The 12,735-nt window shown below is 44.7% G+C and overlaps 1 protein-coding gene across 3 annotated transcripts in view; it reads left to right on the plus strand.

The window, feature by feature from the left end:
- The window catches only part of EIF2A (eukaryotic translation initiation factor 2A), a 66,402-nt gene extending 57,024 nt beyond the window's left edge, over positions 1-9,378 (plus strand). For all 3 annotated transcript variants that reach the window (XM_033958741.1, XM_033958739.1, XM_033958740.1), the window contains exons 12-14: positions 679-807; positions 4,096-4,161; positions 8,684-9,378. In XM_033958741.1, the coding sequence (XP_033814632.1) occupies positions 679-807; positions 4,096-4,161; positions 8,684-8,749 (261 nt within the window). In that variant the 3' untranslated portion in view covers positions 8,750-9,378. The remainder of the gene's footprint in view (positions 1-678; positions 808-4,095; positions 4,162-8,683) is intronic.
- The last annotated feature ends 3,357 nt before the right edge of the window (positions 9,379-12,735 follow it).

Below are 12,735 nucleotides of genomic sequence, written 5' to 3' on the forward strand. Positions count from 1 at the left end.
AAATAAACGGTATATCAAAAACCAATAAACTTGAAGCAGCAAAGTATCCAAGCAAGTAAAACAAGTATACAGTAGAAACCCAAATGGATATAGTAAAGCTGAAGAGACAAGTCTATACACTTCTCCCTCTGTATCCGCGGGGGTTAGGTGCAGAGCCGGACCACGAAGTGTGAAAAACCGCAAATAACTTTTCGGCCGGCTCTAACCCACCCCCGCCTCCCTCCTGCATCCCCAGAACCTTACTTGGTGGTCTAGCAGTGAAGCGGGGCAGGAGCGATCTTCCTATGCTCCTGCCCCGTGCAGAGCCATCACCAAAATGGCTGCTGTGAGTTCCCGTTGTAGTCTCGAGACTACACAAGTCCCGTCCCCACGAGTTTTGTCGCTGTCCCTGCTCCATTCCTGTAAGCTCTGCCTTAACTGCACAAGCCTTAGACACTTATGATTTTAAAGTGTTTGAGACTTGTGCAGATGAGGACAGAGCTTGTAGGAATGGGGCAGGGACAGGAAAAGAACTCGCCGGGACAGGAAAATGAGTTCCCGCGGGGATGGGGAAAAATTTGGCCCTGTGTCATTCTCTAGTTTGACCATTCCAAGACTCCTTGTAAGGCAGTGCTCCAACAAAGAGAAGGATGCCCTACTACCAAATAAACCTTCTCAGAACTACTTTTACCGATACAGGAAGTGAAAGCAGAAGAGACTCAGGAATTTGCATCAGAGCCGGTATCGCCGATTGTATCGCATGTCTTCACAGCTATCCCAACTTCAGGTGACCCAGAGACAGACAAAAAGATAAAGAATCTGAAAAAGGTGAGAGGTAGACAAACAAGGGTACAGTATAATTTGTGGATACTGGATATCTGTTTTTCTGGTTGAGAGTGTGTTAGAAACCTTGTCTAACACAGTCTCAATTCTCCCCCACCTCCCTCCTGTCACAAAACACCAGTGCAGCAGCGGTCCTGAACCGTCAAGCCCTCTTTCCCTCCCCCTCTCTCTTCCTTACCTGAAGTACAGTGGTCAGCAGGAAGCAGCCTCAAAGCTGGCTACTCGCAGCCAGTCCTGGCAGGGCCTTTCCTCTGATATGTCAGAGGAAAGGCCCTGCTGGGGTTGGCTGCGAGCAACTTGTTTTGAGGCTGTCTCCTGCACTTCAGATAAGGAAAGAGAGAGAGGGAACGAGGGATTTTGTGGCTCAAGACCACCACCTGCTTCTGCCACTAAGTGGCTTGAGGGAGGGCTTTGCAGCTCAAGACTGCTGCCACACTAGTTCTTCAGAGTGGAAGGGAGGGGGATTCGTAGCTGCTGTGGGGCTTGAGGGAGGGAAGGAGGATTTATGACTCAGGACGCTGCCGCACTGATGCTTCGGCTTGGGAGGGAGGTGGGGTTCACGCCTCAGGACTGCCGCTGCTTGTAGTTCTTTGGGGCTTGAGGGAGGGAGAATGGCTCAGGACTGCTGCCGCTGGTGCTTTGGGAACATTTTTTTTCCCAGCGCTGATTTTTTTTTTTGCCAGTTGGGTGAGAGTCCCAGTTAACTGCGACTGTAATGTATTTTATATGGATGGTAACCTACTGTGTTAAAAGGAAGAGATCATTTGAAGGCTGTGAGGAAATGTCCCCTGCAACTTGGAGTTTGCCTACTGCTGCTCCATCACAGTCTATGCAGAAAAATTCAAGATTGTAATGACTGAGACAAAATGTCATTAAAGTAATGGAGCAATTGTAGTGAAAATGTATTTCTAATTACATTAACTAGGAATTGAGTAAATGGTTGGTGAGCTATCCATCTCCTTTTGACCAATGGCCACTGTGTAACAGATGGATGTAACTTCAAGGATACACACCCCCAGATTCTATAAAGGTTGTCCAAAGGGGCACACAGATTTGAGCGTAGATCCCAGATGTGAGTGGAAACTAACTATTCAATTAGTTGCTGACAATTACTGGTGTTAGCACTAATTATGAGTTATGTGCACATCGGCCCTACCCCCAATTCTGTAACTTGGATGCCTAAATTTCATAGCATGCAACTCAAAAGGAGGCATGGCCTTGCATAGGCAGGTCAAAAGCATTCCCAGAAATTAGGTGTCATGTTATAGAATACTTGGATTTCCACACCCAACTGCTATCAGTTGGGCACGAGGATTTATTCCAGGTTTCATCAGGCATAAGTTCTTGCACCCAATGTTGAACCCATGAATCCACTCCTAAGTGCTAGTCTATAAAGGTTTCTTGATGTTAAATGATCTTTCTAGAATTGGCACTTAAGCCAGGATTCTCTATAGGGTGCCAATATTGGTTGCTGCCTAAAAAGCGGCTGCCAATCGCATGCCACTCACGCGATAGTGCCCTGTAGAAAATCACGCCTCCATGAAGAAGCACTGGAAATGTAGGCCAGGGTTTTTTTGGTCTACATTTCCGGTGCCTATCTTTGTCATACATAGGCGCTTCCAGCATTAGCCATGCCCTTAGTGGCACTAGGCGGCCTAAAGTGTCTATGTAGGCGCGATTAAAGCACATATTATTTAGGTGACATTAGGCACTTTAATATTGCGTTTTTTTGCTGTTTTAAACAGCATTTGCTAATTAACTTGGCGCTGGTAGGAAGCCTACTGGCGCCTATGTTTTAAGCGTTGCTTCTAGAATTTCCCCCTTACTGTGGATCTTAACAGTGCCTAACTTTGGGCACTATTTACTGAATCTGGCCCACAGTGCTTGGCAGATGATAAAACAGCTGCTTTACGTAACTTAATGTTGAACGAGAACAACAGTGCCAAGGCATTTGGAGATGCCATAGAAGACACATGTTGCTTCTGAGCAACAATGCCTAATAAAGGGTTAAGGAATGGAGTAGGAAAAGCTATTTGTAACTGGGGAAACAGCAGTGCACTGCTTATAGACATGATTGTTCCAAATAATGTGTATGTCCAGGCAGAGAGCTGGAAAGAGGGGGAGCTGATTCAGAGATCCCTTTTCTTCTTGGTTATCTACTTTTGTAGTGATAACTACATGGAAAATTTAAATTAATCCTCAGAGAGGGCCATCGGGGTGAAAGTCATTAATAGTATAAGATGTTAAAGAGTGTTCTCTGTTGGGAAAAGATATTTTTCTCTCTAACTGTGAATTTCTTCTATGTGATGCACTAAAATACCTGGAAGAGACTCCGTTTGCTTTGGTCTAGGGCAGGGATGTCAAAGTCCCTCCTCGAGGGCCGCAATCCAGTCGGGTTTTTGGGATTTCCCCAATAAATATGCATAAGATCTATTAGCATGCAATGAAAAGCAGTGCATGCAGATAGATCTCATGCATATTCATTGGGGAAATCCTGAAAACCCAACTGGATTTGCGGCCCTCGAGGAGGGACTTTGACATCCCTGGTCTTGAGTCTGACTTTGGCAGTCTACATGATCGCTTCATATAAACTGCCAATGTAAAGCATTTTTAGTAAACCTAAGCTTCTAAGTTATTTGAAATGCAAGTACAATATAAACTAATTAAAAATACAGGTACATCTACTTCTTACGGACTGGGTTTAAGGAATGAACAATGAAGTGCAAAAAGCAGGAGGAAAATTCTGTATGCAAACCTGTGTGCAAAAACACACTGCTGGACTTTTGCTACCATTGTTACATTTCATGACTGAGCCAAAAGCATAGCGGCACTTTTTTATACAAGTTTTGTTTGATTAGTTTTTTAATGGAATTTTTCTGCAGCTCCTGAGAGAAAATAAAATCATTGGGCAAAAGATGATGTATTGTTTCAAAATTATAAAAATAAAGGGTTCTTTTTACAAAGCTGTGCTAGTGATTCCTGTGTGACAAATGCGATAAAACCCATTCAGTTCTTATGGACTTCATCACATTTGCTTTATGGGAATCGCTAGCTTGGCTTGGTAAAAGACGGCAAAAGTGACTTGTAGACCATATATTTCCCCTCTAACCTTCCCTTCTTCCTTCCTGCTTTTCTTTTTGCTATATCCTTAAATCTGGCTGTATTTTTCCTCCCTTCAGTTCGACTAGTCATTTTCAGCAGAGATTGAAAACAGCTTCCAGCTTGCATAGAGCTTTTCTTTCTATTCTCACTTTTTTTTCCCCTAAATTTTAGAAAATAAAAGCAATTGAACAGCTAAAGGAACAGCAAGCATCTGGCAAACTATTAGAAAAAAACCAGGTAAGAACTGTGTCATTGCTTGAAGTTAGTGTTATATCACCGTGCTTTTCCAAAACAACCTCCCTTAAGTGTGTTCAAGTTTAATTTTACTTTTTAGAGAGATGGTCCTGCCACTGCTGCCGCTCCTGTTCAAAGCGGCCTGCTGAGGTTCACGGCCGGCTGTAGCGAACCTCAGCAGGCCGCTTTGAACAGGAGCGGCGGCAGCGGCAAGAACCATGGATGGAGGGAGGGGAAGAACGGGAGGGGAAGAGGAAAAAGAAGGGCCATGGAGCAGGCAGGAAAGGGGGCTGTTTTGGTGGGAAGGTTGTGCTGAGTGAAGACAGCAATGATGGGGGGGGGACAGAAAGGGGCCACGGAGCAGGTAGGCATTGCAGAACAGGGGGAGAAAGGGGGCTACTTTGGGGGGAGGGGTGTGTTGGGGGCAGACAGCAATCAGGTGGGGGAGGAATAGAAGGGGGCCACGGAGCAGGAAGGCATTGCAGAAAAGGGGGAGAGGGAAAGGGGGCTGCTTTGGCAAGCAGGGGGGCCAGGGAGACAGACAGAAAGAAAGAAAGACGGACAGACAGGGGACTAGGGAGAGACACAGACACAAAGAATGACAGACAGACAGCGTCCAAGGAGAGAGAAACAAATTAAAAAAAAACTAGACATACAGACATCTACTCTGGGCGGCGGGAGGAAGGCAGTGCGGAGCGCTGCTGGCAGTGGCTGCCGGGAGGAGGGCTTCGAGCCGCAGAAGACTGTCCCCCAAAGCCCCTGCGGAGAGTCAGGCCAACCTCTCCTTCTTCACCGACGCCGAAGAAGCTACATCTGTCGGGGCCTCCCCGCTGCGCCCAATACACCCAGGTCCCGCTCCCTCTCGCGCTCTGAGCACTCACGATTGGCTGAAGGGTGTTGTGCCGGTGCTTCAGGTACAGGGGGCTGCTTTTGTTGGAGAGGTGTGCTGGGGGCAGACAGCTTTGGTCGGGGGTGGGGGAAGACAGAAGGGGGCCATGGAAAGACAGTCAGGGAGAGGGAAAGGGGACTACTTTGGGGGGAGAAGTGTGCTGGGGGGCAGACAGCTTTGATCTGCGGGGGAAGACAGAAGGGGGCTATGGAGAGACAGTCAGGGAGAGGGAAAGGGGGCTGCTTTGGGGGAAGAGGTATGCTGGGGGCAGACAGCTTTGCTCTGGGGGGGGGGGGGGTACAGACACAGGGACACAGACACGAAGAATGACACACAGGGGGCCAGAGAGACAGACAGAAAGGAAAACAGACAGACAGCGTCCAAAGAGAGACAGCCAATGTCCAAGGAGAGAGAAACAAATAAACATAGACAGACAGCGGCCAAGGGGAGAGAGAGAAAGAAAGACAGACAGACACACACATCTATTCTAGCACCCGTTAATGTAACGGGCTTAAAGACTAGTAAAATATAAATCTCTTGTCCTCAATCATAACATGTATCATTTATGACTATCTTTATACCTTTCTTGCTTATCAATTTCTTATTTACCATCACGATATCTGAAATTGTCACAAAACAACTACCTATTTTTTCATCATGTTTTGATACCATTATAACAAAAATGTTCAGCACTGTAGCTCCTAAACATTGAAATTCTTTGCCCATAGCCCTAAGAATAGAACACTGCCATTTGAAGTTTAAACAAGAATTAAAGATTCATTCGTTATATAGTTTGTATATATACATTTCCCCCTCCCGATTTGTGGTTTCCCCAATCGCGAATTTGGTTATTTGCAATTTTTTTTTTTTTTTTTGCTCCTTGAATTTTTAATTCAGAAACCCTGCCCCAGACTTTACCTGGTGGTCTAGCGGCGACACGAGGCAGGAACAATCTTCCTATGCTCCTGCCTCATGTGGAGCCGTCATTAAAATGGCTGCTTTGAGTTCCCGTTGTGGTCTCGAGACTACAACAGGAACTCATGGCAGCCATTTTGATGACAGCTCTGCAAGGGGCAGAAGCATAGGAAGATCACTCCTGCCCCGCATCGCTGCTAGACCACCAGGTAAGGTCAGGGAGGCAGGAGGGAGACGGGGGTGGGTCAAAGCTGGCCCCAAAAAATTATTTGTGATTTTCCCTATTTGCCCCTAACCCCCATGAATATTGAGGGTCTTCTGTAGTATATCCCATCTATGGCTACTCCTGTCTTTGCTTCTCCAAGAGACGAGACACAAACCACGATGAATGTTCTCTTCTTGATTTTGATGTAATTTTATAATCATCGTTCTTTCTTTGCCTCTTTCTTTCCTGTTGAATGTTTGTAGTTCTTTCCATTCTCAATATTAATGTTTAATAATTGAAAATTGTTGTTTGCTCTAGAACAATTTCAAGATCTAAATAAACTTGAAACATTTTACCAATAGTCAAACTTTGTGATGGTAGTATGATGGTGTGGGGATGCTTTGCTGCTACAGGACTTGCTAAATTTTCCATTATTGAATCCTGCATTGTATCAAAAAAATTCCATGAGCTGTCTGTGAGCCGAAGCTGAAGAGTAATTGGGTTTTGCGGCAAGGCAAAGCAAATTTACATCTAAATAACTGAGGGGAGACAAAATTAAAGGTTTGGACTGGTATAGGCACTGTATGGATGAAAGCCTATGAATATGTCTGAATTAAAGCAGTTCTGCAAAAAGAGTGGGCTAAGATTCTTTAACATTGATATGACTGATATAAAATTATAGGAAGCATTTGCTTACAATTATTGCTGTTAAAGGTGGTGCAACCAGTTATTAAGTTTAGAGGGCAGTTACTTTTTCATAAAGGTGATATGAGTGTTTGCTAACTTTGCTCTTTAAATAAATGAAATAATAATTTAGAACCTGTATTATATATAGTGGTACCTTGGTTTACGAGCATAATCCGTTCCAGGAGCATGCTCGTAATCCAAAACGCTTGTTTATCAAAGCAAAGTTCCCCATAGGATATAATGGAGACTCAGACGATTCGTTGCTACGGCTCCCGTGACCGACATAAACATGACAGAACTGGGGCTCTGAGGCACTGGGGCTCTTTCCACAGCCGAACCAACCAACCTTCTTTTTCGTTCGTTTTGTGCCATGGGAGCCTACCTTTGTGCCGGCTTTCTCCTCCTTCTTGCCACAGTGCTCATTTAAAGCCATGGGTAGCGGTTCCCACGTGCCCCCCTCCCCCCCCCCAACCCCCCCCCCCCCCGTGGCCAACCCGGAAGCCCTCCTTCTGCTGCCCCTGGATGATTGCCTTCTTTCCGGCTCCCTCCTCCTTGCTTTGGTGTTCGCTTGGGGCTGTAGGCGGTAGCTCCTGCATGCCCCCCCCCCCCCCGCGGTCAACCCATAAGCCCTCCTTCTGCCGCCCCTGGATGTTTGCATTCTTGCCGGCTCCCTCTTCCTTGCTGTGGTGTTCGCTCGGGGCGCCGGCAGCAGCTCCTGCATGCCCCCCACGGCTGACCCGGAAGCCCTCCCTCTGACGTCGCAACGTCAGAGGGAACGTCTCCAGGCTAGCCGCAGGAGGCTTGCAGGAGCTGCCGCCCGCTGCCCCGAGTGAACACCACAGCAAGGAGGAGGGAGCCGGCAAGAAGGCAATCATCCAGGGGCGGCAGAGGGAACAAACGCATTGCCCTCGAGTGGGCCGCACGGGGCAGCAGGTTGGACACCCTTACTTTGGGACATGCTCGTATAGCGAGTCAAGCTCGGTTTACGAGTCGCAGATTTTACAAAATGTTTTGCTCGTCTTGCAAAACACTCGTAAACCGCGGTTTGACTGTACTTAGGTACCTTTGGTCTTTTGTGTAAAGATCGGAAACCAATCTGTATGATATGCATATGCAATAGTAGGCGCAATCAAGAGGGGATAAAAACTGATTCTCGTTTCTTGTAGAAAACCCTCCATCTCTAATGTGGTAGACCGAAAAGTTATATAAGAATTTCTTCATAGAGTAGTCTTTCAGCAGACGTAGGGCCCCTTTTACAAAGCTGCGGTGGCGAGTCCCAGCGTGGCAGATGCAACACAGCCCAAAGGAATTGAATGGGCTGCATTGCATTTACAGCACATGAATGACTACCACAGTTGTGTACAAGGGGCACATAGTGAGGACAAAAATCAGAATGGAATTTTTAAAAAGTCATGGATCCAGCAGTTGGGCTTGACAATCCTTATCATTCTTTATTGTTAATGTTATTTATATAGCTCTCTCTCATCTACCCACTTTTCGTAAAGTACTGAAGACATATTTATTTCAGAAATTTACTAATGATCCTTCATTTTCAAATAATCAAAAAAGATAAAATTCTGGCCTAAAAGATATAAGGGATCCTTTTACTAAGGCGCGCTAATATTTAGCGTCCGCTAAAATGACTAGCGTGCCTTAGTAAAAGGCCCCCATAGTTTCTGTTCTAATCTCCTGTATAGTTTTATTGTTAACCAAGTCGAGCCCTCCTGTTGGGATGAATTGGTATAAAAAAAATCAAAGATTAGATTAGCTTAGCTTATTTCTTTTCTGACATGTTTTCTATATAATAATTTTGTGCATTATATTTCCAGCTTGAAAAAATTCAAAAAGAAGATGTGTTGTTAAAGGAACTTGAAGATTTAGAATTGGGTATTTAAAACTTCTGGAATGTTTGCTCCATGGAAATTTTATACGTTGAGGACTTCCACGTGGTAGAGACCGCATCCGGTTTACAAGTGGTTGCTCCAGAACTGCTTACATTTGCTGCATGTGTAGAGATTGTACTTACTTTTGTGTGCAAATCAAAAAGGGCATGTGTATGTGCAGCTTTCTTCATTGCCTTACTCTGCTGTGCCCTTTTGGGGGACAGAGCCACTGGGCATGGTGGTATGAATAGTCCCCGTTTTCAAATGACATTTACCATAAATTATTACTTGGATTAGTTATGCCTGTGCCCATCAACAATTATACCTGAATGAAAACATTTTGGGCTCCTTTTACTAAGGTGCGCTAGGGCTTTAATGTGCGGAATAGCGCACACGACATTGCCATGCGCGCTAGCCCTTAACGCCAGCATTGAGATGGCATTAGTTCTAGAAGCGTAGTGTGCGGTAATTTCCTGCGTGCGCTAAAAACGCTAGCACACCTTAAAAGGAGCCCTTTGTTTCCACACCCAAAGAAGCATTTGTATTTTTATAGTTTTGAACAATTTAAGAATGTAAATGTGAGTCAATGAGTAATAAGGTTATTCAAAATAATAAAATCACTCTTTCAACAGTTAAAATAACATTTTTGTTGGTATTAACTGGGTCAGAACTTAAATGATTTAAATCCATGCAGACTATGACAAAATACATGACCTAGGGTCAATATTTATTTATTTATTTAATTTGTTTTATATCCTGTCTTCCCCAGAGAGCTCAGAATGGGTTACAAAGTAAAGTTTAAAGGGTCAGCACGGGTGTAGATACACATCTCCCTCATTATTCGCGGGGGATAGGGGCAGAGCCAGACCACGAAAAGGGAAATACCACGAATATCCGGCTCTGACCCACCCCCGCCTCCCCCTGGCATCCCGGCCTTACCTGATGGTCTAGCAGGCTTTCAGGGCAGGAGCAATCTTCCTACGCTCCTGCCCCGTGTAGATCGCCAATAGGAAATGGCTGTAGGGAGTTCCCGTCATAGTCTCGAGAGACAACGGGAGCTCACGGCAGCCATTTCCTATTGGCGATCTGCACGGGGCAGGAGCGTAGGAAGATCGCTCCTGCCCTGAAAGCCCGTTAGACCACCAGGTAAGGCTGGGATGCCGGGGGAAAGGCAAAAATAGGGGGGGGGGTTTCCCCACCCCCCCTGAAAAAATCACGATTATGTGAAATCGTGAGTGGGGAAACTGCGAATGGGGAGGGGGAAGTGTAAAGTGAAATTACCTGACTTTGGCTTACAGCCTTGGTGCAGTAGTTAAAATATGCAAATTGCAGTGATACAGATCAAATTGCAGCTTATAAGAAACAGGAGAGACTACTAATTGCATTGTTTCAGCTTGCATGTCGTTGCTGGAGAGCAGTGCGTCCTACTCACTGTAGAACTCTTTTTTCACATTTATGCTCCAAAAACAGTGTATCAATGGTTATTATAACCATGGTTGTTATAAATTTTTTTTTCAGTCTAGTCTTCATTATCACATGGATGGGTAGTGTCTGTCAATGTAGTTTTTAAAAATTATTTTTCAGTATAACATTGAAACACTGCAGAGTTCTACTAAATATCTTTAACAATAACAATTATTTCACATAGAACAGGGGTCTCAAACTCAATATCACATAAGGGGCTGAAATCTAAAACACAGGCTAAGTCGTGGGCCAAATTTTTTTTTTTAAGATACTTAGAGCTCCTTTAACTAAGGTGCACTAGCGTTTTTAGCCCGCGCAAACCATGTGCTAAATGAAAAATACTAACGCAAGCACCTGACCCTGTCCACCCACATATCTCAAGTAGCCTCTACCTCCTTCTACTACCTTCGCCAACTGAGAATGATCAAACCCTACATCTCCACACCTAACCTAGCCTAACTCCTGTATGCCTATGTCCTCTCTAGGATGGATTACTGCAACTCCCTATTTTTAATGAAGTAGCCAAAAAAGACCTCAGGCACCTCCAGCGGTTACAAAATGCAGCAATCCGCCTCCTACATAGCCTCAACTACCACGATCCCATCTCCCCAGCTCTCCGCGCTGAACACTGGCTTCCAATTAATCAATGCTGTACATTCAAGGCCCTGGTAATAGCGCATAAAAGAATTTACACCACCACCCCTACCTCCATAAAATCCAAGCTAACCCTATACGCCCCCACCTGTCCCCTCCGCTCTGAAATGGAGAAACGCCTATGCACCCCCCCAGGAAGGTCCCTCCTGTCAGAAACTGCCCACAAACGCTCCTACAGCCACTTCATCCCCCAACTCTGGAACCAACTCCCCACATAAAACAGACTACAGAACTCGTTGATGTCCTTCCGGAAAGCGGTAAAGACCCTCCTCTTCAACTAAAATTCAACCACATTCTACGCCTCACCCCCTTAAATCCCCCTACCCTTTAACCTCTCTCTCCATTCGAAACTTCTACTTAAATTGCTGTACAGTCCATTCTTAACCTGTACTTAAATTACTGTATAGTCCTTGTATTTAAACCACTGTATGGTCTTTGAATTGTCCAAATGTATTTAAACTACTGTATGGTCTTTGTACTGTCCAAATGTACTCCACTGTGAATGTTTGCTTGTAGACCGTTCTGAGCTACTGGGAGGACGGGATAAAAATCTAAATAAATAAATAAAATAAACAGTGTGCGTGGCATTGTAGCGCGCACGCTAAAACCACTACTGCACCTTAGTAAAAGGAGCCTTTAGTCTTAGTAGAAGTATAGAGCCTTCCTTACCCTGAAACACCATTCCAGCGATTCACCTGGTTATTTTCACCTCATAGATGTTACCATACTTAATCCTAACTTTATTCAAATAGTCATTCTAGGCATAGACAGCGGAAAGCTTTTTTGTTTGGGGGGGCCCAAAAGCTCCACCCCAGACCCCCCCCCCATAATAGTACTAATTGTAATACTATTGTTCCATTCATTTTTCATATATACACATAATATAATCTTATTAACACATGATGGTTAACTACAAAATTAAACTACACAAAGCACACTGTATGATTCCTACCAGAACACAGATAACCCCTGTGCAAATACGGGACCACAAACTAAAAGTACTAATATATACAAATGAAACCGTAAGATTCAAGACTCTGCATGCAGTACAACCCCAGAGAAAAAGAAACAAATGCATTTCTTCCTGAACAGTGCAAAATATAGACAGCAGATGTAATTTCTCATAACTGACACAATTTAATCACTAAATTGAAAATAAAATCATTTCCCCTACCTTTGTTGTCTGGTGATTTTGTTTTTCAAACCATCTTTTCCCAGTCTCTGGATGCACTTCCTTTTGTCTGTGCTCTTAACTGTGTATCCAGGGCCACCTTATCCATTTGCTGGTTTTCTCTCCTTCACTTTCTGCCATATATCCATTTATTTACTTAATTTGTTTTATAGCCTGTCCTCCGAAGCTGTACAGAGTGCGGCCTGGCACTTCAGGGCATATGCCACATCCATCTTTAGCATTAGCTTTTTTTAAATTTGTAATATCATGTTTATTAAGACAGAGAGTAACCATAAACAGTGCAGATACAGAACCACAAGAGAAGCATAAAATACAGCCATGCTAACAAATACACCTGTGTGAAAGATAGAAAGAGAGCGGCTGCAGCACCAAATACAGCAACCTGAGAATAGCAGCAAACAGTGCAACGAGTAAGAGCACAACTGGTACTGCAAACTGGGTACCTCTGTCATTTTAAGTAATACTCTCACGGAATCCCCAAACGATTCAACTCATACTTATTCCCATGCAATTGAATCGAGACATACACATTCACCCCCGCATCCACACCCCCACACATAACTCAGTCCTCAGTCATGCAGGATGTGGTCCTCCAGAGCGTCATTACGGCAAGGTATGGTACAAAAAGAAAGAACAGGAGGAACACCCAGATAGGCTCCAGTCCACCAAAGTCCCCTTCCCCCCCCCC

Source organism: Geotrypetes seraphini, chromosome 9 (assembly GCF_902459505.1).
Source record: "Geotrypetes seraphini chromosome 9, aGeoSer1.1, whole genome shotgun sequence".
NCBI lineage: Eukaryota > Metazoa > Chordata > Amphibia > Gymnophiona > Dermophiidae > Geotrypetes > Geotrypetes seraphini.